Source organism: Neolamprologus multifasciatus, unplaced genomic scaffold (assembly GCF_963576455.1).
Source record: "Neolamprologus multifasciatus unplaced genomic scaffold, fNeoMul1.2 chr03_unloc_1, whole genome shotgun sequence".
Taxonomy (NCBI): Eukaryota; Metazoa; Chordata; class Actinopteri; order Cichliformes; family Cichlidae; genus Neolamprologus; species Neolamprologus multifasciatus.
The window spans coordinates 1,263,290-1,287,287 of NW_028181971.1; the positions used below are offsets into that span (position 1 = coordinate 1,263,290).

The following is a 23,998-nucleotide window of genomic DNA, read 5'->3' on the forward strand; positions in this document are numbered from 1 at the left end:
GTGGAGTCCCGCCTCCTTCCAGGAAGCAGCTCACCTGTGTGTCCGTGTTTAGTGTCCAGGTGTGGAGTGGAGCTTGTTGTTGGTGTGTGAAGAAACTGTAAGTTTGCTTTGTTTCCCCCTTTAACAGTTTGTCTTTAGGAACTTTACTGTTTGTTCAGCTCATGTTTGATTTCTTCACACAACAAACTGTGTGTGTTTGTATTTCCGGTCTCTCCATTAAAGTCAGTGTGTAATGTTTTCCTGGCTAACATCAGCTGTGTGCAGCTTAGTTCAGCTGGCCTGTTTTTCCCAATTCTGTTAATCTATGGTTTTGCCGCCGTACTCAAGGTTCCAGGTTGAGAGAAGTCCACCTCTTTGACACGCTAACGCATACAATTAATATCCTTTTCATTTCTCTTCTTAAAACCTCCATTTGCTTCATCTGCCTACAGTTTAACTCGTCTGTTTCTCTCTCTCTGGGTGCTCACTTGTCTCAGTCAGTTCCCTTTATGGGCATGCAGTTCCTGTTACACACACCATTTCCTCTCGCACATGCAGCTGCCCCTAACCATATTTTCTGTTCCTCTTTCCTATTTTACAGCCTAATCAAACTCTTTAGTTCTACTAATTCTTGATCTAAAAACAATGCACCCTAATTTCACGCACACACTTTTAACTATACTAAATTTTTTGCATTTGTCAGCATTCACATCAGTCTTCAGCGTGCTCCACAGGGCTCTTTCAGACATCAGGAATCGTCTCGCACACACCGCCTTCTCTCTCAAACAATTGAAACCTCTATTAATTCTCACAGCACACACAAGAAATTAAAAAAAATAAAACACACCAGCAGTTATTGCTGGAGAAAGATTACTACTGAACGTAATATGTTAGTCTTAAGCATATACAATGCACTCAATATATTTATATATATATATCCAAACTCAGTCACAGATCACACATTCACAGCAATCAATTCGAACTCTATTTATACTCTTGTAATGAGCAAAACCAGCATCTTAGTTACAGGCATTTAGCAATATTTGCAAACAATAGTTATAAAGCTCAATAACACTCTAAACCAAAAGCAACAATCTCCATGCGCATCACCGCTCCTCATTTGCATTCACACACACACACAGTCTACAAATAGCTCCAGCACAGACTCAGCCTCCTTTCACACAGAGATCTCTTATTTATAATACACAGACGTCTTATATTTACAACCACTGTCAGGCCTCACAGCTTTCGCGCCTAAACAATTTCGACAAATTTAAGTTAACGGTCCAACCGATAAAGTCCAACTTTTTTGTAATCAATTAACCAGTATCTGTCCAACAGTTTCTGGCCTCATCTCTAAAATCCCTAACTCAATTTAAAAGTGTCCAACACCCAAGGTCCAACCTTTGCTGCCCAAAAAAGCGCAGATACCGTTCCAAACGGTAAAGTGGTCCAACCACTAGATATTCTGGAGTGCCCCAAGCTCCACAGTGACCAACTGACTATCCCTCTAAGAGGACAAGGCCTAGGCGTCCCTGGCAAGACTGAAGCAGGTCCAACCTTATAACCAATAAGGGTTTTAACCCATAAATGACCAAATTCCCTAATAAACTAAATTCACTCAGCAGTCCAACTGCTTTAAATCCTCATTAGCGGTCCAACCGCATTAAATCCTTTTAGCAGTCCAACTGCTTTAACTTCTCATGAGATTTTCACCAAAATCAAAACAGACATTCACCAGTAATTTCAGTGAGTAGACTTTAATTTTTCCATGTCCAATTTGGCACGCTTTGGAAATCATTCAACAGGTAGTGCCTTACCTTTGGATAAGCCGGCTTATGCCCACTCACTTCGACCACTGACACTCGTGCCTGCCCGTCTGACCACCTCGGACCCCGGATTTCTCTGTCTACACCTCCAACTCACTCTCCCTCCTCAATAACCGGACGAGCCTCCCAAAATGTTAAGGTTCAAATAATGAGGAGGGGTAGAGGAGGTAATCAACTCTCCATAATAACAACACTTATCCGGAGTCAAACGATGATTTTAATGACACGCGTGGGAAGACCGCCCGCTGTACGCAGACAGCGCCGATCCCCGACTTACAGAGCCTAAGCAGGTGTTTTATACCTTTCAGGGCTTAAATTTACTGACGCCCTTAAACGTCACTCAGATACAGTTCATACATAGGTTTCAAAACCACAATGACTTAAGACAGTTTAAAATTAACATTGTCTCCATCTCCACAGCAGATGCTTCCTGTCATCTGACTTTCACTTCCCGTCTGGAAAACCAAACTGTTCCTCTTTTTGCAGAGACAACAAGAAACTATTCCTCTTTTACAGAGACAATTTTAGAGTTACAAGCAAACATGATTAACCTCTCACCTATAAATGAGATAAAGTCTACTGTGTGTTTGTGTCATCATGAACTGCACTCAGTTTCAACTTGTAACCTTTTCCACCAGACAGGTGGAAGGCCAGCACATACACATTTCAGATTATAACAAGCATTCAAAAGCATTTAGATTATAGATTCAATTGAACAGTTTAGAGTGGTTATAACTGCACCTGTAATAAAGGCTAATTGGGTACCAATATGTTTAAACATGTGAATGCAATATCAATACAGCAGATTGTATTATTAATGCAATGGTAATGATGATGATTATTAACAATAGCAGTAAAATATATTTCTAATCCCTCTCACTCCAACATGCACAAACATTTGACCCACAACATGCAGTTAATGTGCACAAATGTCTTTGATATGCTGCTCAGTGATGGTGGTGACTGTCAAAGCAGAGCTACTGAGAATCAATAAGTAATATCAATGATGGAATCAGAATCACTAAATTCTTATCATCCCTGTCAGTATCAAACATGTGCTGTATAATGTGATAAATGTAGAGGTGCTGGCTGTTCTCTCACTCTGCTGTTTAGCTGTAAAGGACGCATCCCTGCCTTTGTCTCATTCATGACCTTTAATAGTCTCTTCTAACATGCAGAGATCTGTATGATCTGTTTCATAGAGTCTAACCAGCCTGTAAAGTTAACAACAACAGTCACTGCATCACTGACACACAAACGTCATCTCTGTCAATAAAAACATTCATACATGGAATAAAAACACATCAGTGGATCATTGCTGGAGCTGCCTGGACTTCAGTCTTCAAGATCTCAGCCAACAGCATCGACATGCTGCTCCAGATGTCTGTGCGCCAGGTGTCTGTGCTCCAGATGTCTGTGCTCCTGGTGAACAGGCTCTCAGTTTCCTCCTTGAAACAAGTGTTTATATTGTTGTTATATTGTTGACCCACTATTGATCATGTGACTCATCACATGATCAATGGTGAGTGTCTTTTTCCGAACCTACAGACATATTGACCTGGTTTCTAGGTCACATGACAGGTCAGAGGTCAGCGACTGTAACTCTTTTACTCCTGTTAATGTGAACTCACTGAGTGTTTGTGGTTTACCTCTCAGACTGACTGAAGATGATGATGGAGGAAGAGGAGGACAGAGCAGAGTCTGCAGGGTCCAGCTGTCCGTCTGTGAGGAGTGACCGGTCCAAAGGTGGAAATCCAGACTTCAGTGGTGAACCTGGACCAACGAGGTCAGAGAGCTGAACTCACTGGGTTACAGAAATAATTCTGCACTGACATTATAATTAGTGTTGATTCTGGTTGATTGTCTGACTGTGTTTGTGAGCTGAGAGGAAATGAAATTGAGTTTGTAACAAAAATCAGTTTTGTCCAGTTTTCCTGTAAAAAGCTGAACTCTAATCTAAGAGGACTGTTACTGACAGGAAACGGCTGCATTATCTGCAGTCTGTGTCATCACAGCTGCTTCAATCATGTTTGTGTCTGCAGAGGTCAGAGGTCACAGTCTGCAGGGTCCAGCTGTCCGTCTGTGAGGAGTGACGGGTCCAAAGATCCACCTCCATTCTTCAGTGGTGAACCTGGACCAACGAGGTCAGAGAGCTGTGATGACTCCTTTACATGTTTGTGTTTCCTGGATAAATATGACCTGAAACGTCCTCAGATTGTTACAAAGATTCATTAAAAAGAAAACAATGAAAGAGAAAAGATCCAAATGTTAGACTTGGTCATTTGCTGTTTGAGGACAGTGATGCTCATATCTGTGGGGAAAGTGTGACCTGAATGGGTTCATGTTTGTCTTTAAAGAACAGAGCTGCTCTGATTCTCTTTGTGTCTGATCTGTTAAACAGTCTGAGAGGTCACAAAGAGACCCAGCAGCTAAAGCCTGGATCATACTGGCTGCTGTTAATGAGACTCCATCAGGACAACACTGAACCACAGTGGTGTGGATGTAGTGGATAAATCCCACCATACTGATGCTCACATTTAATCACAGGGAACAAAACCAGATGTTACCTTCAGATTGTGACCTTTGGAGTGGACGATGCAGATTTCAATAGAGAATAAATGTTGTTGTCTTTCAGCTGTGAAAAAAGAATCTAATTTTCTGAGTTTAAGAATTTATGATGCTGGAAAAAACATGGAGACTATAACACAACATTTCCACTGTATTCATAGAATGAATGTAAAACTGTCAGACATTCATTAAATATGCAAAATGTCTACAGAAGCATCAGAGGGTCAGACGTGAAGCACTCAGTGATTTTGATCAAATGACTCATCAGTTATTGATCTGTACTACACTGATCTACCACGTTAGTAAAGCTGGTGTTGTGGTGGTGGAGGGAGACCTCGGATCATGTTCTGGTTTGGGAGCAGTGATCTGCTGATGGTTCAGTTTAATGAGCTTCTTTAAAATCAACCATTACGTCACGACTGAACAGACGTCCATAAACTTACTAAAAATGACCCATATTTTCACAATCTGAGAGTTTAAAGCTTGGCAAACCTGATTTAGATGAAGTTATTTGAGCAGAAACTCCTGGATCTTTATCCTGTGTTGATCTAATTCTTCATGATTCCTCCACAGAGTGGACCAGCAGAGCTCAGAGGTTCCCAGTGGTCAGTCTGCCCAGCAGCATCAAACACAGCTGGACTCCATATTTATGGTCTGTACATGTACAACAACTACTGTTACATCTGTTCTGTTCACAGTCATCTCCATGCTGCTCTTTGTAGACCAGTGGATTGTCAGTGTGTCCAACATGGATCTGATGTTTGGCTCCATGATTTCAGTCTGATTGGCTCATTCATAAAGTATTCTGTTCCAGCTGCTGGAGGACAACATCATCACTTTTGTGAAGAACGAGCTGAAGAAGATCCAGAAGGTTCTGAGTCCAGGTTACCCAGAATGCTTAGAGAGTCAGAGGAGCAGCAGCAGAGAGGCTTTTGTGAAGATCACAGTGAACTTCCTGAGGAGAATGAAGCAGGAGGAGCTGGCTGACCGTCTGCAGAGCAATAAGAGAATTTATCTAACAACGTAAACTTTTGGATAAATGAAAATTTTCCAGAGATGGAAGATGGAGCAACATCTTTTTAAAGATTAGTTCTTTTTGGAATTGAGTGTTTATTTTTCTTCTCATTCAGAACTTCAAGCTGCAGTTTGTCATCGTAACCTTAAATCTGCTCTGAAGAAGAAGTTCCAGTGTGTGTTTGAGGGGATCTCTAAAGCAGGAAACCCAACCCTTCTGAATCAGATCTACACAGAGCTCTACATCACAGAGGGAGGGACTGCAGAGGTCAATGATGAACATGAGGTCAGACAGATTGAAACAGCATCCAGGAAACCAGACAGACCAGAAACAACAATCAGACAAGAAGACATCTTTAAAGCCTCACCTGGAAGAGATGAACCAATCAGAACAGTGCTGACAAAGGGAGTGGCTGGCATTGGGAAAACCGTCTTGACACAGAAATACAGCCTGGACTGGGCTGAAGACAAAGCCAACCAGGACATCCAGTTCATATTTCCATTCACTTTCAGAGAGCTGAATGTGCTGAAAGAGGAAAAGTTCAGCTTGGTGGGACTTGTTCATCACTTCTTTACTGAAACCAAAGAAGCAGGAATCTGCAGCTTTGAAGACTTCCAGGTTGTGTTCATCTTTGATGGTCTGGATGAGTGTCGACTTCCTCTGGACTTCCACAAAACTACAATCCTAACTGACCCTAGAAAGTTCACCTCAGTGAATGTGCTGCTGATAAACCTCATCAGGGGGAAACTGCTTCCCTCTGCTCGCCTCTGGATAACCACACGACCTGCAGCAGCCAATCAGATCCCTCCTGACTGTGTTGGCATGGTGACAGAGGTCAGAGGGTTTACTGATCCACAGAAGGAGGAGTACTTCAGGAAGAGATTCAGAGATGAGGAGCAGGGCAGCAGGATCATCTCCCACATCAAGAAAGCTCGAAGCCTCCACATCATGTGCCACATCCCAGTCTTCTGCTGGATCACTGCTACAGTTCTGGAGGATGTGCTGGAAACCAGAGAGGGAGGAGATCTGCCCAACACCCTGACTGAGATGTACATCCACTTCCTGGTGGTTCAGGCCAAAGTGAAGAAGGTCAAGTATGATGGAGGAGCTGAGACAGATCCACACTGGAGTCCAGAGAAGGAAGATGATGGAGTCTCTGGGAAAACTGGCTTTTGATCAGCTGCAGAAAGGAAACCTGATCTTCTATGAATCAGACCTGACAGAGTGTGGCATCGATATCAGAGCAGCCTCAGTGTACTCAGGAGTGTTCACACAGATCTTTAAAGAGGAGAGAGGACTGTACCAGGACAAGGTGTTCTGCTTCATCCATCTGAGTGTTCAGGAGTTTCTGGCTGCTCTTCATGTCCATCTGACCTTCATCAACTCTAGACTCAATCTGATGGAAGAACAACAAACAACCTCCAAGAAATCTAAATTATTTAACAAACTAAAACTTCAATCTCTCCACCAGAGTGCTCTGAACAAGGCCTTACAGAGTCCAAATGGACACCTGGACTTGTTCCTCCGCTTCCTCCTAGGTCTTTCACTGCAGACCAATCAGACTCTCCTACGAGGTCTGCTGACACAGACAGGAAGTAGCTCACAGACCAATAAGAAAACAGTCCAGTACATCAAGGAGAAGCTCAGTGAGAATCTGTCTGCAGAGAAAAGCATCAATCTGTTCCACTGTCTGAATGAACTGAATGATCGTTCTCTAGTGGAGGAGATCCAACAGTCCCTGAGATCAGGAAGTCTCTCCACAGGTAAACTGTCTCCTGCTCAGTGGTCAGCTCTGGTCTTCATCTTACTGTCATCAGAAAAAGATCTGGATGTGTTTGACCTTAAGAAATACTCTGCTTCAGAGGAGGCTCTTCTGAGGCTGCTGCCAGTGGTCAAAGCCTCCAACAAAGCTCTGTGAGTACATTTGTACTCATGTCTTTACTTTTAACATCCAACTGTGTCAGTAATTTATTTCACCAGGCTTTCTGTCTTTGTATGAATTTGTATCCTAAAGTTTTGGGATTTCTCCAATACAACTGTACCCTCTTTGATGCCTCCAGAACTCGGTGTACTCGAGACGCTGGATTCACCATAAACTCTGATCTTCATTGCTGCTGTTATGTTATCAGTCTTTGTTTAAAAACTTAGGCTACATGTGCGTAATGTTGTGATACTTTATATTCACATGCATGCTCGTAGATACATTTTTACTGCAGGTCTAATTTTTAGTCACAAATATTGGTGAAACACTTGCTTTTACAGGCATGGTGGGTCCTGCATTAAAGAAAGCATTTGAATTACTCAGTCAATCATGGCAGCCAGAGAAACATCCTTAGTTACACTTTAAATTAAACTCTGCTTCGGTCTTCCACAGTGTGTTTGTTGTTTCTTTGTTGTTGTTGGCCTGCTCTCTCCTCTCACTCCAATCTCGTTGCCGCAAATGTTTGTCCCTCCCTGAACCTGCAGACTTGGGTGCAGCACCTCAGTTCATCTTCAGTCTGAAACCAGCTGTTTTAGCTATATCCCCTAAAGCACACCTTCCCTGGTTATCTCTGCTGTGGTTGCTATAAAATGTTATCTTGATTAAAAAAAAAACTTTTGTCAGACTTGATGCCATTTATTGGCAGCATGGTGCCTGTTTGTCAGTCTTTGATGATAAACTGCATCACAGTCTAAAGCAAACCTTCTGACTTTATTGACTTTATGCATGTATATATTCTTCCTGTTCACCTTGGACACACAACAGCTCTCTGTTTGTTGTGATTGGATTTAGAACACAATTCAGATCAGCCAACATTCCTAATCTAGATGATTTTTAAGGTGGTATTTGGGACGAAAAGTTAAAAATCAGCTTGGATGGCCTGTACTGTATGATGGCCTTCGTTGCACCACATTGATAGCCATGCAGGGTGGTTCACTCCTTGGTCAAGAAGACCGAGGAGTGAGCCACCCTTGGACAAAGCTTGGTCATTCAAGCTCACTGTTTTCCCCTTGTTGGTTGATGATAAGTATTTTTTTTTACCTGACTTATAGTCATCATTGTCTTCAAATTAACTCACACACTGCTGACTGCTGTAGCTTACCTGGCTGAGCAGGTGACCCATGTACTGAATTTAGAGTCGTGACTCCAGGGCCTGGTTTGAGTCTGCCCAAGACCTCCCTCCCTTTCTATCTTCTCTGTCCTATACAGTGAAGACAAAAGGCCTCAAGTTCTGAAAACTCTTCCCCTTCATCATCTTCAAAATCATCTCTCTCATCTAAAGTCACCAGTATTCTCTGAGTAGTGAATCTTTTCACAATCTTGAATGATAAGGATCCAAGTGGGTAAAGTCAGTTATTTGTTGTGTTCCTATTTGCAGCTGGGACAGATTGTAAAAAACTCTTGGCTGCCAAAATTACATCCAGTTTAGAAGAAAAACATTGAGTGAAGTGTTTGTTTCATCATCCTTCACAACTCATCAACCAGGTGTCACAAACTGCAGCAGAACAGTACAAAGTATGTCATACTGGATGGCTGCAACAACCAGGGTTTTACCTACCTTTGGTATTTCTTGACAGCATGAGCGTAATATTTACTGAACAGAGTCGTCTTCTGTAATCTTTTCAGATTCAGAACACTGTATTTATTTTCAAGGGGCAATTAGGATACTGACCTTACCAACCATACATACAATACACAAACATAACATTGGGGAGACAGGTCAGGCTAGGTAGCTGGCCGGTCAGCCGCTAGAGCAGCAACCCAGAACCGAACAGCAGAAAATGCACAACATCAGGAAAGATGAGGAGAAAAAAGAACTCCCCCCAGACTGAGCACCAACAGGGAGATCAGTTTGAGAAAAGAAAAAAAATTACCTTAGCGCAGAACACATGAAAACTCTTAATGTGCCATAGAAACACATGACAAGCAAAAGGGATGGGTAAAAGGTGAGAGACAGCCGGTGTAGACAGCGCATCCGGGCCTGCAGCATTTGCACTCGTCCCCTCGACCAACCGTCTGCACCGGGAGGGGATAAGCATGCTTAGGATGGGAAGGAACAGTCTAAACACCGTCTGTTATCAGGGTGAGATTTGTTATGTTCAGCTCCAGCCTTGAGACAACACTTGGCGCCGGTATGTTAGCCGCATGAAATGATGGTGGTTTTCTTTGGTGCGAACAACTGCATGTCAATTTCACAGCTGATCTAACAGTCCGTCACTCGTCTCTCAATCTCCCGTTGGAGAGCCACGAGCTTCTCCGAGAGGTTATCAGTTTTGCGCTCAAAGAGCAAAGTCTGAGAACTCACGACCGCCATGAGCTTCTTCAAGATCTTATCCGTGCTGCATTCAATGAGCCCATTTTGAGAAGTCACGACCCGTCCCATTGTTTCAATCACAGCAGGCAGCCTTGTGGGGTTTTGAACAGCTGATTCCGCTTTTTTTAATCTTCAATAAGCCAGGGCCAAGCCAGCTCAGATCAGCAAGAACCCTTTGCTGCTGTGAATGTTTGTGCTGCTATATTTCAGTATCAGGCTCTAAATGTACAAATGGATCTGAGAAGATTTCCAATCATGTTTCTAATAGATTTACAGTTTGTTTTCATGTCTTCTGACTCAGAAGGTGGAGCAGGTGGAGCTTACAAGGAGTAAGTGCTTATATAGAAGAAGAGTTGTGTTTTAACAAAGCTATTTAGTTAACCAATAATTGTATTGCATGCTGGCATTAAAAATGTTTCATTTGACTGATTTAATTAATTTGTTTGTTTGTTTTCTTCCAGACTGAGTGGCTGTAACCTCTCAGAGAGAAGCTGTGATGCTCTGTCCTCGGTTCTCAACTCCCAGTCCTCTAGTCTGAAAGATCTGGACCTGAGTAATAATGACCTGCGGGATTCAGATGTGAAGCTTCTGTCTGCTGCACTGCAGAGTCCACATTGTACACTGGAAACTCTCAGGTCAGGATCCAAACATCCCCACTGCTGATCATTAAATGATATTATTGTATAAACAACCAAGCTTTATAGAATTGGCAGGTGAACTTTTCTTTATCTTTGGATTGCTTAGGAGATTCTTAATTACTGTCTGAAGATTTTTTTACAGTCACACATTTTGTTTTAATGGTAAAACAGAATTATTGTTCAGTTCAATGAGCAGGTAGCTGTGAGATTCATAATAATGAGGTACAGTGGGGCAAAAAAGTATTTAGTCAAACACCGATTGTGCAAGTTCCCCCACTTAAAATGATGACAGAGGTCAGTAATTTGCACCAGAGGTACACTTCAACTGTGAGAGACAGAATGTGAAAAAAAAAATCCATGAATTCACATGGTAGGATTTGTAAAGAATTTATTCGTAAATCAGGGTGGAAAATAAGTATTTGGTCACCTCAAACAAGGAAAATCCCTGGCTCTCACAGACCTGTAACGTCTTCTGTAAGAAGCTTTTCTGTCCCCCACTCGTTACCTGTATGAATGGCACCTGTTTGACCTCATCATCTGTATAAAAGACACCTGTCCACAGCCTCAACCAGTCAGACTCCAAACTCCGCCATGGCCAAGACCAAAGAGCTTTCGAAGGACACCAGGAAAAGAATTGTAGACCTGCACCAGACTGGGAAGAGTGAATCTACAATAGGCAAGCAGCTTGGTGTGAAAAAATCAACTGTGGGAGCAATCATCAGAAAATGGAAGACATACAAGACCACTGATAATCTCCCTCGATCTGGGGCTCCACGCAAGATCTCATCCCGTGGGGTCAAAATGATCATGAGAACGGTGAGCAAAGATCCCAGAACCACACGGGGGGACCTGGTGAATGACCTGCAGAGAGCTGGGACCAAAGTAACAAAGGTCACCATCAGTAACACACTACAACGGCAGGGAATCAAATCCCGCAGTGCCAGACGTGTTCCGCTGCTGAAGCCAGTGCATGTCCAGGCCCGTCTGAAGTTTGCCAGAGAGCACATGGATGATACAGCAGAGGATTGGGAGAATGTCATGTGGTCAGATGAAACCAAAGTAGAACTTTTTGGTATAAACTCAACTCGTCGTGTTTGGAGGAAGAAGAATACTGAGTTGCATCCCAAGAACACCATACCTACTGTGAAGCATGGGGGTGGAAACATCATGCTATGGGGCTGTTTTTCTGCCAAGGGGACAGGACGACTGATCCGTGTTAAGGACAGAATGAATGGGGCCAAGTATCGTGAGATTTTGAGCCAAAACCTCCTTCCATCAGTGAGAACTTTGAAGATGAAACGAGGCTGGGTCTTCCAACATGACAATGATCCAAAACACACCGCCCGGGCAACAAAGGAGTGGCTCCGTAAGAAGCATTTGAAAGTCCTGGAGTGGCCTAGCCAGTCTCCAGACCTCAACCCCATAGAAAATCTGTGGCGGGAGTTGAAAGTCCGTGTTGCTTGGCGACAGCCCCAAAACATCACTGCTCTTGAGAAGATCTGCATGGAGGAATGGGCCAAAATACCAGCTACTTTGTGTGCAAACCTGGTAAAGACCTATAGTAAACGTTTGACCTCTGTTATTGCCAACAAAGGTTATGTTACAAAGTATTGAGTTGTATTTTTGTTATTGACCAAATACTTATTTTCCACCCTGATTTACGAATAAATTCTTTACAAATCCTACCATGTGAATTCATGGATTTTTTTTTTCACATTCTGTCTCTCACAGTTGAAGTGTACCTCTGGTGCAAATTACTGACCTCTGTCATCATTTTAAGTGGGGGAACTTGCACAATCGGTGGCTGACTAAATACTTTTTTGCCCCACTGTATATTTGTATTAAAGTGACTCAACTGAGGCTGTGTGAGTTACTGTGTTTGCTCATGTGTGCTGATGTTGTGAGTAATTTAAAGTTGAAGTAAACTTGTAATGAGTTTAATAGAGTTTTTGAAGTAAGTGTACTTGGAGATATTTATGTGTTTACTAAAGCACAGGAGCAGGAGGTTGTGTGTAGCATAGAGGAACCCAGACTTCAGCTTTGTCTCCTTGTTTCTGTTGCTGCTGTTACAGTTTCCCCTCATCGTTCCCTTCAACAGTCTCCTCACTCTAACAAATCAAATTGTTACTGTATAGATTCACGTCTGAATGTTGCCATGTGCTATTAAAACTAAAGTCACACAGTAACTGATGGTAAATAATGTTTGTGTTGAGCACATCGTACAGTTCAGCTGCTCCACACAGATCTCAGGTTTACATGCTGGAACAGTTTGTGATCATGATGGATAAACCTCACTTCCTCTTTGTTTCGTACAGATGTGACATGAACAATAACACATTCATGAAATCCTTTTAGGAACACAAACACTATTGTTGCTGGAGTTTATATTTGAATGTAGGATAATGTAGGGGATCATAAACAACAGTAATAACTCACCACCACCTCATCATTTGGGTTGCATGTTGATTGATGAAGTCATTTTCTTCTTCCTCCATTTCTACCTTATTAACATCAGATTAAAAGCTGCACAGAGACAGGCACTGGACATGTTTAGCCTAGCTTAGTACAAGGACTGGACATGGGGGAAACGGCTCTCATCACTGAATCAAAACATGAAAACAAGTCTGAAGTAAAGTTTTGTTGAAGTGAACTGTGGTGGTGCCCAATGTTCCCTCTAAGCTGCGCGCGTGAGCAATTGTGCGCTGCTGGCACGGTCTCTGCACACAGAAAATCTGCTTTGCGCACAAAAAAAAAGAATCTAACCTGAATTGAAATTAAAATTAAAACTTTAACAATTCTGTTTTGCAGTGTTAGTCAGTAAGTGACTGGCTGCTCCCGTATGGGATTAGAATGATGCCACCTTATCCCATAGTCCAGCCAATCACGCGATTCACATTCGTATCTACGCAGCTAATCAACGTGGTTGACAGGCTATGACAACGTCCTTATGTGCCGACACCGGTGTTTTAGCTAGCAAAGCGGCTGATGTGGAGTGAAGCCATGTTAATGACAACGTGTACAACCATTGGAGATGTGAGCAGGACAGACGGAAAAATTGATGGAAAAAGTGTGGACTTTATACCAGTTTTTAAATTGTGTTGATCGGCCACGTAACACCAGAGTTATGATAAAAATATCTGCAATGTTTGGTTTTCTTCCTGAATACTATCGTTGTTTATAACAACAATAGTATTCAGTATTAATTGCAACAAACTTGTTGTTTGCAAAACTAAGTTACTTCTTTGAAGAAGTAACTATATAATTAATTGTACAACATTGGTCATTATTTACTGTATTTTGCAGACAGAGTTACAGACTCTCTCCCAGACCACAGACTCATAATACAAGTCAGAGCTTTATTTAATAAAAAGAAGAAAGAAAGTTGTTTTCAAAATTGGAGTTCAATTTATTTTTACTTCCAATAGTGTTAACATGCTACACAGGTCATGAACAAGATTTTTTTTTTTAATTTTCATTGTAAGTGGGCTAAAGCAGTTAATTGAAAGTAGTCTAACATAAATGCTGTAATTTGATTATTTTAATAAACCATGTAACTTGGATGGATTGGAGGCTAGCGTGACCACAGTGCACACGTCTGCTATTGCTCACACTGCCCCAAGCGATTGCTCAGAGAGTTTGTGTGTTCGTTCAGACACATGAAACATTACAGGGAACATTGGCGGTGACTGACAGGGAAAAGGGCAATAATAAGACTTAATGTAAATATAATTATGTATGTATTGAAAAATAAACAACTAAAATGTTCCAGCTGAAAAAATGAAATCAGTTTCAGTTTATGAGCTCTGTTTGTTTTCTTTACAGTTCCAACCTTTTATATTGAAATGAGCTGCTCATTCCTGTTTAGATGACCTGCATAAAACAATACAGAGCACATTGGGCTGAATATGTAAGCATCACAGTACAGCTTCAGTGAAGCATTAAAGTCTCTGATATGAGATGAGAAATGAAGCAGCCAGAGCTTTTTCATGAGTGGAAATCCACTGTGACTGTGAGCTGCTGCTACAGCCTCCAGATTAGCCAGCAGCTCATCCTGCTCAACATTTTCTCACCAACTTTAATGGAAGTGTTATGTTTTCAGCTGGAGTGATGGTCAGGGTGGCCTTCTTCTACTCTTCCTCTTTCATTTGTAAAGCCACTTCTGCTGCTTTTATTCATTTGGAAGTCCTGTAGCTGAGTTTGGGAGAGACTAACAGCCTCGGCAGCAGAGGGGAGAAAGGCTGTAACACCACCACTTTACTCTGTTCTACCTGTCACATCATTTTATTAGAAACAAATATGCTCATGTTTTTACTACGTTTGTCTTGAAGATTTAAGAAGATCACATGGTGCTTTTTATTATTGTGTTGGTTTGATTCCTGTCTCTTGGATGGAGCCCAGCTGTGCGTGGCCCCTGGGCCTGTGGTCAGAGTGTGTGCTGGATAATCTGGCCCAGGATGAGGCCAAACTGACATGGGATTAAATGTCTGTCACATAATTGAGCCTAATTTAGAAAAAAGTCCTCCATAAATATTGAATTATTAATTCAATAATAATTAATATAAAAATCAATTATTAAAAATTATTGCTGACGTTAATCAGTTAATGAGTTAACAAGATAATAACAGGTTAAGTTGCCCTAATAATTAGACTTTGGTGACAAACTGATGTGATATCCATGTTTCCTTTGTTGGGCTGTGGACGAGTGTCAGAACTGAATGTACTGAGTAACATGTAGAGTTTAAATATGTGTCAGTTCCAGTTTTAGAGCTCTAAGGTGCAGCTATCATGTTAGGGATATGTTAGGAATAGACAGTAACACTGAGCACACTGAGGTCAAATCTTTATTTTACCACTCGTTGCATTCTTGATGTTCATGAATTCAGCAGGTTCATGATTGTCTGCAGCATTCATCTCATATTTCCATTAAAAGTGTTGAATTTGACTGTTTGACGTTCTTTATGATCTCTGGCACCAGTTAATCTGAAGGCCGAGCTCAGTCCATCCATTTAGTGAAATGATGTTTAAAGGTCTGCTTGATCTGTGAGCGTGCACAGATCCTGAAGCAGAAAGCCTGGGTTAACAGAGAAATGATCATCACTGTGATGATGCTCATCATCTCTGACTGGGATTTGAGGTTTTGTCAAAGCAGCTAAGAAAGCCTGGCTATGTTGGACTGGGTGTGGAAGCAGCTCCCAGTTTGAGTTCAGGAGACAGACACCCTCTCTACTTTGAAGATCAGCTTCAAACTTTCCTTTTTGATAAAGCTTATAGTTAGAGCTGGATCAGGTGACCCTGAACCATCCCTTAGTTATGCTGCCATAGAGATGGATAACAGACGGATTGTTTTGTGTGTCTGCAGTCTGTCAGGCTGTCTGATCACAGAGGAAGGCTGTACTTCTCTGGCCTCAGCTCTGAGCTCCAACCCCTCCCATCTGAGAGAGCTGGACCTGAGCTACAATCATCCAGGTGACTCAGGAATCAAGCTGCTGTCGGCTGGACTGAAGGATCCAGGCTGGAGACTGGACACTGTCAGGTATGGAGAGAATGTCTGATAGAGAAGGAATAGCTGGAAACATTTCCTGTGTTCTTCACTCACTTCCTGTTTGTTTCCTGCAGATGAGACATTAACAATCACACATGCTGGAATATTTTCAGGGACAGACACACTAGTCTAGCTGGATAGTACATGGATATTTATGTAGGGGGTCTCCAAGGAGTCTGTTTTCAGGAACATTAATGATAACTGATAAGTCATGTTGAGGGTTTCATTAAAAGTAGACCTACAGTTAGGTCCATAAATATTTGGACAGAGTCAAAATTTTGTAACTTTAGATACACTTTATTAGGTCACAGATGTACTATACCTGAGATAGTGGGCACTGTGTACCTAATAAAGTGTCAGCCATGTGTATGTTTCCCATGCTGTATGTCCACAGTCACAGTGACAGTCAGTGACACTGACAAAAGGATGAAACAAGGCTGTGAATCATTTCAGTCTGTGTGTGTGACAAAGAGCCAGACAGGAGCAGCTAACATTTGGAAATGGAAGCTTACTGGAAACTCTACATTCACGGCTGAATTCACAATAGATTTGTTCTCAAGTGCACATTTAGCAGCTAATGCTAATACTGTTTTCCCTTTGCTTTCTACAACTTGAGCAGCAATTGCTAAGTAGGCCACTTTGTTCTGCTAAGGATTTGTGTGACCATGATGGAAACTCTGATAAGCTAATGCTGCTAAGCTAATGCTGTTTATGGGCCCTGTTAGAATCAATATTTCATTCTCATTCTGTTGTTTGAGAACAATATTAACGTTTCGCATCATTATAACAAAAGAGAAAAGGGTATTAGCGTTAGCTACTAATGCTTATTCACCTCAAATTAGCTTTAGCTGCTAATGGGAGCCTACTTAGCATAAACCCTTCACATAGTTATAATGCAAGGGAAAAGAGTCACTTATGGCAGCCTATTTAGCATTAACGTCACATCATTTTAACACAAGAGAAAACGGTATTAGCATTAGCTGCTAATAATTACTCACCCCTATTTAAAGTTAGCCCCTAATGGCAGCCTACTTAGCATTAACTCCTGACATTGTTATAATGCAGGGGAAAAGAGTTACCATTATCGGATAATGCTAATTCACATCAAATTAGCATTAGTTAATAACAGTAGACTTCGTATCATTAGCTGCTGTCATTCTTACAAAGCAAACAGTATGAGCATTAGCTGTTAATCCTTTTTCATCTAAAATTAGAATTAGCCACTGATGGCGTATTGTTAAAAAGTAAGAAAAAACATTGTTAGCATAAGCGGATAATGCTAATTCACCTCAAATTAGTATTAGCTACTAACGGCACCTGCTTAGCATTAGCTGTTCACATTGTTATAAGGCAAGAAAATATGGTATTCGCATTAGCTGCTGTCATGTTCGGAGGCAATAAGACGCAGGGTTCTCAAACACGAACCGCTTTTTATTGAATTGTAGCAGCAGTGTACGTGGCTACATCAATTTCTGGAAAACACATATACACACCAGTATACTAGTGACCTCTAGTGGCTGCCCCCATAGTAGCCTTACTAGGACAACATAAGCAGATTTCACAACATCTCGCCCTTTAACAAAACTACTTTAAACATAAAACAGTGTTGTCAGAACGCAGGACATCACGGGGGTAGACTACCCTCAGTCCTGAAAAGGAATTATTCTGCCCTTAGAACATAGAAAGGAGATAGTCCTCAGTCTCTGAATCTGAGACGTACTTTAATCTCCCGCCCCCTGGAAATCACTCTCACAGGTGTGGTAGGCTGGAGAGGAGACCCCGGGACAGGGATTGGTAATGTCTGCCTTACTGGTGGTTCTTGGGAAGCAGCCGTCTCTTTAGTTGGAGTAGTCGGTGTAGCTGGAACAGTGCTCTGCTGTTGCTCCTCAGGATCAGCGTGCCTGGGACAGGCTGAAGGTGTCGTCTGTTGCGGCGAGTCACGTTCCCATTCGCCATCTCCACCAAGTAGGATCTCGGCTCCTTAGGCTTACTGATGACCTTGGCTGGAGTCGTCCACCCCTTTTCCCCGTCAAGCTTCACTACAACATCCTGGCCTGGGAGAAGCTCAGGAAGTGGACGAGCTGAATGTCTGCGGTTGTAGAAGAATCTGTAAGAGTCCTTAGCTGCAGCATCTCTTTGGCACACCGTGTCCCTATTGACTGGTAATTCATGTAATTGGTCAAGGACACTGGGTCTGAGTGCTGTGGGAATTACGATGCGATCGTGGTAAAGCACTAGACCATCTGATTCTGAAAGGTGGCTTCTGGCTGCATAAAAGCCTTGCAGTGGTGAGATCTTTGCCATTCTCCGAGGCCACCCTTGTCTGATGAAGATGATTGCTTTTTGAAGCTCTGGGTCCCTTTGTGTAGCTCTACGAATTTCCTCCAACTTATGTGACTTGATAGGTTTGCTTGTCACTATGTTGCTCACATATGCCTTGACCTGGCTGTCTGTCTCGGACGGGTAGCATCCGTGCAGTAGATGTCTGGAGAGTGCGTCCGCCACCACTATCTGTTTACCAGGAACATGCTCAGCAGTGACATTGAATTGCATCAGTCGCATCAGCAGCCTCTGACATCTCAGTGGTGTTTTATCAAGGTCGTATGAGTTGATCAAAGGCACCAAGGGCTTATGGTCAGTTTGTAGACGTACATGACCCATGCCTTGGATGTAGCGGGTAAAACGTTCGCAGGCCCAGACAGATGCTAAACACTCTTTTTCGATCTGCGAATATCTTTTCTCTGTGTCTGTGAGCGTGTGAGAACAAAAAGCAACGGGCCGTAACTCCCCGTCATTGTTTTGTAACAGCGCAGCACCCAGGCCATAGCTGCTGGCGTCCGCACTGACAACTGTTGATCGGCCTGCATCATAATAACAAAGTGCTGGTGCAGCCACGAGCATTGTTTTTGCTTTATTGAATGCTTGCTCCTGAGGCTCGCCCCAAACCCATACAGTCTCTTTTTTGAGTAGGTTGGAGAGGGGGTGCAGCACCGTGGACAGGCCTGGCAGGAATTTTCCAACATAGTTTATTAATCCGAGTACCTGCCTGAGTTGTTCTACATTGGTGGGGCTGGGCATCCTGGCAATAGCCTCCACCTTGCCATCATCAGGTTTCACACCATCTGCACTTTGGCTAAACCTGTTTTTAAATGTGCTGATAAATAAATGTAGATTTCTTTGAATAAAACAGTGGAGCCGAGCTTTGAGCTCAGTGTGTAACAGTGTGTGTATGAGAGCCATGTAATGTCCATGTGTGCATGCTAACCGTGCTGCTCTGACCCCCCTCCTCCTTTCAGGGTGGAGCCTGCTGGAGTCCGATGGTTGAGACCAGGTCTGAAGAAGTGTAAGTGTGTTTTTAATGGGATTCATGAAAACAAAGCAGCACACATTCAACCATCTTCATCATGTCAGGAGTCATCATCAAAGTGTCAATCAATGAACAGATGATGGATCAATAACTGCAGCTGGATTGTGTTTGTTCTCTCCATCAGATTCCTGTCAACTCACAATCGACACAAACACAGTAAACAAAAGGCTCCAACTGTCTGACAACAACAGGAAGGTGACACATGTGGAGGAGGATCAGTCATATCCTGATCATCCAGACAGATTTGATGGTTTTTATCCTCAGCTGCTGTGTAGAAATGGTCTGACTGGTCGCTGTTACTGGGAGGTCGAGTGGAGAGGAAACGTTCGTATATCAGTGAGTTACAGAAACATCAGAAGGAAAGGAGGCAGTGATGACTGTTTGTTTGGATGGAATGATCAGTCCTGGAGTCTGAGCTGTGATTATAATGGTCCTCAGTCTGTCGGTCACAATAACAGATCAACATCCATCTCCTCCTCCTCCTCCTCCTCCTCCTCCTCCTCCTCCTCTGTCTCTAACAGAGCAGCAGTGTATGTGGACTGTCCTGCTGGCACTCTGTCCTTCTACAGAGTCTCCTCTGACACTCTGATCCACCTCCACACCTTCAACACCACATTCACTCAAACTCTTTATCCTGGGTTTACAGTCTGGCCTGGTTCCTCAGTGTCCCTGTGCTGAGTGGGGTGTAAAGAGTGTCTCCTGTTACAGAAACACTCTGACTGTTGAACAGATAGTTCAGTCTGTACATGTCTGTCTCTTTCACTCACAAACACGTTTTCAGATTCATGGATTCAATCAGTTGATGTTTGAAACTCTTCTAAATGATTCCTTGTAAACTTCTTCCTCTTCAGTCACAAACAAACAGGAAGTGATGTCACATGTGTTCCTGTCCACACAGCAGAATGAGTCTATTGCTGACAGTGATGTACAAACAGAGTGAGCATTTCTGAGGCCCAAAATAAACTGAGTAGTTCACTGAATGAACAATGGACTGTGAGCTCAGTTCCTTCATCATTAGTATGGATTATATATGTATATGTATTATATTAGTATCATATATATCAGGTGCTGCTGCTGCTGGTTTCAGTCATTGTGCAAATGTGCTGTTTGTAAGCTTGTAAAGCTGCAGTCAGCTGAGACTGAAGAAGTCACCTGATCAGTGAGCAAACGTTTCTGAAAACGTCCAGATGAACAGAATCAACCTTTTGGGATCAGCCAGCAATGCAGCATCATTGTTGTTCAGGTTCAGAGGTTTGCAGGAATGAACTGATGACCAGAAACAGCTGCAAAGTCCAATAAAACACCAGGTGGAGTTCAGCTGCATTTGAAGAAGTCAAAGAAAAGTAAGGATGGCAAAGGGCGATGTTTTCTTCCAAAGAACTGAAAACATGGTCGACGCCTCATTAGAAGAATGATCTGGACATTTGTGAGGAACTCTAACCAAGAAAGCAACACAAGAAAGCAACGTCAAACAGATCCAACAGACAGTTTCCATGACTGGAAGTGTTGAGTGTAAAAATGCTACATTGCATTATTGCATCCTCTCACCACAGGAGGTGCTGTTGGCACCACTGATTGCTGATCAGCTGTTCTCTGATGATCTGATTGATACTGTGAATAACGGGACTCACTGAACTCTGTGACACAGTGAAGATTACAGAGTTTAACTTCAACATCTGACTGACGTCACACAGACAGAAGGATGAACCAGTGAGGCACAGAACACAGTTACTGGAGATACTGGATCAGCTCCATGTGAACCTCTGATGGAGAAGCTGCTGAGCCAGAGAAACATCAGGACATGACAGGCAGCTGCACTTATCTAACAACATGTAGCAGAGCTGATCTATGTTAGAGGATCTATCACAGCAGCTGAAGCCAAAGTCCAACACTGGATAGCAGCTGAGCCTGTGCTGAGTGTAGTGTTACAGGAAAAGGGCAGAAACACTGACACTGGTAGCTCACAGTGATGCTGACTGGGGCACAGAGCTGAATGATGCAGCATCAGGACACTGTTTCAGTCTGACTGACAGAGAAACCTGTAGCTGTATCTACATGTGAGGCAGAGGCTACACAAGCAGCTTTCTATGTTTCACAGTGACTGAGATCTTCAGTGGGGGTGGACATGCTCCTGTACAGACCTCTGAGGAGAACCAAGGTGCAGTCAAAGAGTCCAGTCTGTCCTCACAGATGTCAACATGTGGTTTCATCAGGTCTGCTGTCAGCTAGCAGGCTCACATCATAATCACTGTTCCTGAAAAACACAGTCTGTGTGACATCATCAGTCAGCTGATCGTCCCAGATCTGAATGGTTTCTGTCTCTACTGAGGAAGTCAGAGAATATCACTGAGGTGTGGATCAGGTCTGAGTGAGCTGTGGAGGGACAGCTTTAAACAGTCCACAGGTCTCACGTCCTGCTCAGTCTGGTAGCAGATACCTCGTATTGTTCCAGATGTGCTGACATCACCAGCAGCAGCAGCACAGCTGTGTGATATGATGAATCCCAGTTATTGATCCAACACACAGTAAATACAAAGATCAGGATTTCTGAGAGTAATTATTATGAGTCTGAACACATGATCACTGAATGTTAGTCTCCACAATAATAAGCTAACACAACCAAACACAGCTTTCAGCTCTTATTTTGAAACTGGCTTATTTAGAGAGCTGTGATGTGAGCGTGCCTGGCTCTGAGGCACTTGGGTCAGCCTCTGTTGTTTAGAAGTGTTACAGACTGTGAATGACACAGACCTGTCAGTTTTCCATGTTTGTCTGTAACACAGCTCAGGGGCTCCATGCTGAACGCATCCATCCAGTGTTATTGATCCAGTACTAATACCAGCATTGGGATCAATACTACAATACACAATCACATGTGTCCACGTGATGCAGTTTGAAGAGCAATAAGATGTCTCTGTATGAGGAGGCGGGGTCACAGGAGGTTCACAGAAACTCTGCAGCAGCATCATCACCTCACATGGAAACTTTGATGATTCACTTCTGTGGTGTTTTTACAAAAACACGTCACAAAATTAGCTCCACCTGTTTTGTGTGTGAGCTTTGAGTTTCTTGTCTTCATTCTGGATTCTTGTGTTGCTGTTTTTACACACAGCAGATATTTCCTGGTTGCTTCCTTGATGACCAGGTTTTAGAGCTGGGGGTAGAATTGCTGATGGCCTGGTTGTTATTTATGTTCCCCATGGTTCACCAGCTCTCACACAACATCAGCACCAATGATCCACTTCCTTATAAACCTCTGAATCAGGTCCTGAAGCTGTGACGTCCTGAGTGAAGACCTCACTGATCACATGACTCTGGTCACCTGGACTCAGTGTTTTTGAAGCAGTGTGCTGGGTTTTTAAAAATACGTGGCTGCTGCCTGATGTTGGGCCCACAGAGGAAGACGACTGACTCGCTCTTCTTCACTTCCTCCTTAAACATGTGGAAGGAGAGCAAAGTGCTGCCAGACTCTTATTTCTGACAGGAACAGAAGAAACCACAGCAAACTGTTCCAGTTCTTCATCTTCATCACAATCTATTTATTTCTGATGGTGTCTTCAGTCTGAGGGTTTGAAGTTTCCATGTCTGTGTGATGTGTGGTGTGAAGGCTGCTGGTTAAACTGGGACTCACTGTTTAAAGCACTGAGTGCTCATAGAGAGATGCTCCATGAGTCCCAGTACAGACTACAAACATGGTGGAAACTTAGCTTTGATATCCACACACTCTGCACATCTGTGAGTAACTGTGATGAAGATGTGCAGAGATCTGTGTACAAACAGGAGAAAGACTTTAAAGACTCTGTGCTTCTAACAGCCTCTGTTAACATATGTGAGGCTGTTTGTTGTTGTTGCCATGGAGCTTTTCACTGTTTGGGTCAGCAGGTCATGTGATCAGGTTTGTTCTGTGAAAGCTGGACGATGGTTCAGTGTCAGGGTTTGTTTGCATTCATCAATAAATATCTAAATAAATCAAAGACTCCATGTTTGTTCTTTCATCATGTGACCTCTGCTCATCCATCTCTGTGTGTATCAGGATACATTTAGTTCATAATACACAGAAAAATCAGAGTTATTACCTGTAATAAATGTGAAAGTAAAGATTCCTGCAGTGATAACCAGGCAGGACTGAAACACATCCAAGCTGTCACCACGGTAACAGCACCGTCCATCCACAGGTGAGGGGAGGAGCAAAAAGAGGGACTTTCACCATTTTATACTAAAAAGACTCAACTAATGTTTCTAATATGAAACAAATAAGCCCACATTAATGTGAACATTTATTCAATAATAATAATAATGATTTCCTCCTGATCTCATTTCCATAGCAGAGAAAACTGTGGTGTATATTGAGGTGGAGGGTGTGGTCTATGGCTCAGGTGTAGAGTGAGGGTGGGGTGCACCACAGCAGCATGCTGGGACTGCTGAGGGTGGAGGAGGGAGTGATGATGACATCAGAGCTGCAGCAAAGCAGTCAGCAGCACAGAGACCAGTGAATACACAGTCTGTTCATCTTTGCATAGATACAATATATAGCACAATATTGAATGACAGAGACACGCTGTGTGAGCTTCCACAGATACACTGACGTCAGTATCCAGAGTCCTCCTGCTGCTCCCCCCTCAGAGCCCCGTGATCAGCACCAACACATTCAGTTAGATGACAGAGTCCAGCTGCAGCTAGAATCAGCTCCCCTCTGTGAACAACAGCACAGCGTCAGTGTTTCACACTCAGTGAAAGGAGGAAACAGCAGAAGAACACCATGTGT

General features: G+C 42.8%; 2 protein-coding genes across 3 annotated transcripts in view; both read left to right on the plus strand.

The window, feature by feature from the left end:
• Positions 1-23,401, plus strand: LOC146490538 (protein NLRC3-like). The gene is given in 11 exon segments (XM_085153103.1): positions 1-97; positions 3,465-3,594; positions 3,851-3,952; positions 4,950-5,028; positions 5,191-5,377; positions 5,507-6,527; positions 6,529-7,305; positions 10,148-10,321; positions 15,684-15,857; positions 19,163-19,209; positions 19,358-23,401. Coding segments are annotated over 10 exon segments (3,234 nt in total). The 5' UTR covers positions 1-97; positions 3,465-3,475; the 3' UTR covers positions 19,912-23,401.
• Positions 12-23,998, plus strand: part of LOC146490539 (stonustoxin subunit alpha-like) — a 164,984-nt gene continuing 140,997 nt past the window's right edge. Inside the window, exon 1 of one of the 2 annotated variants that reach the window (XM_085152984.1) lies at positions 12-97. The gene's annotated coding sequence lies outside the window, so the exon portion shown is untranslated. Of the gene's footprint in view, positions 98-10,304; positions 10,322-23,998 lie in introns of those variants that run through there. The other variant, XM_085153005.1, reaches the window with a different exon arrangement.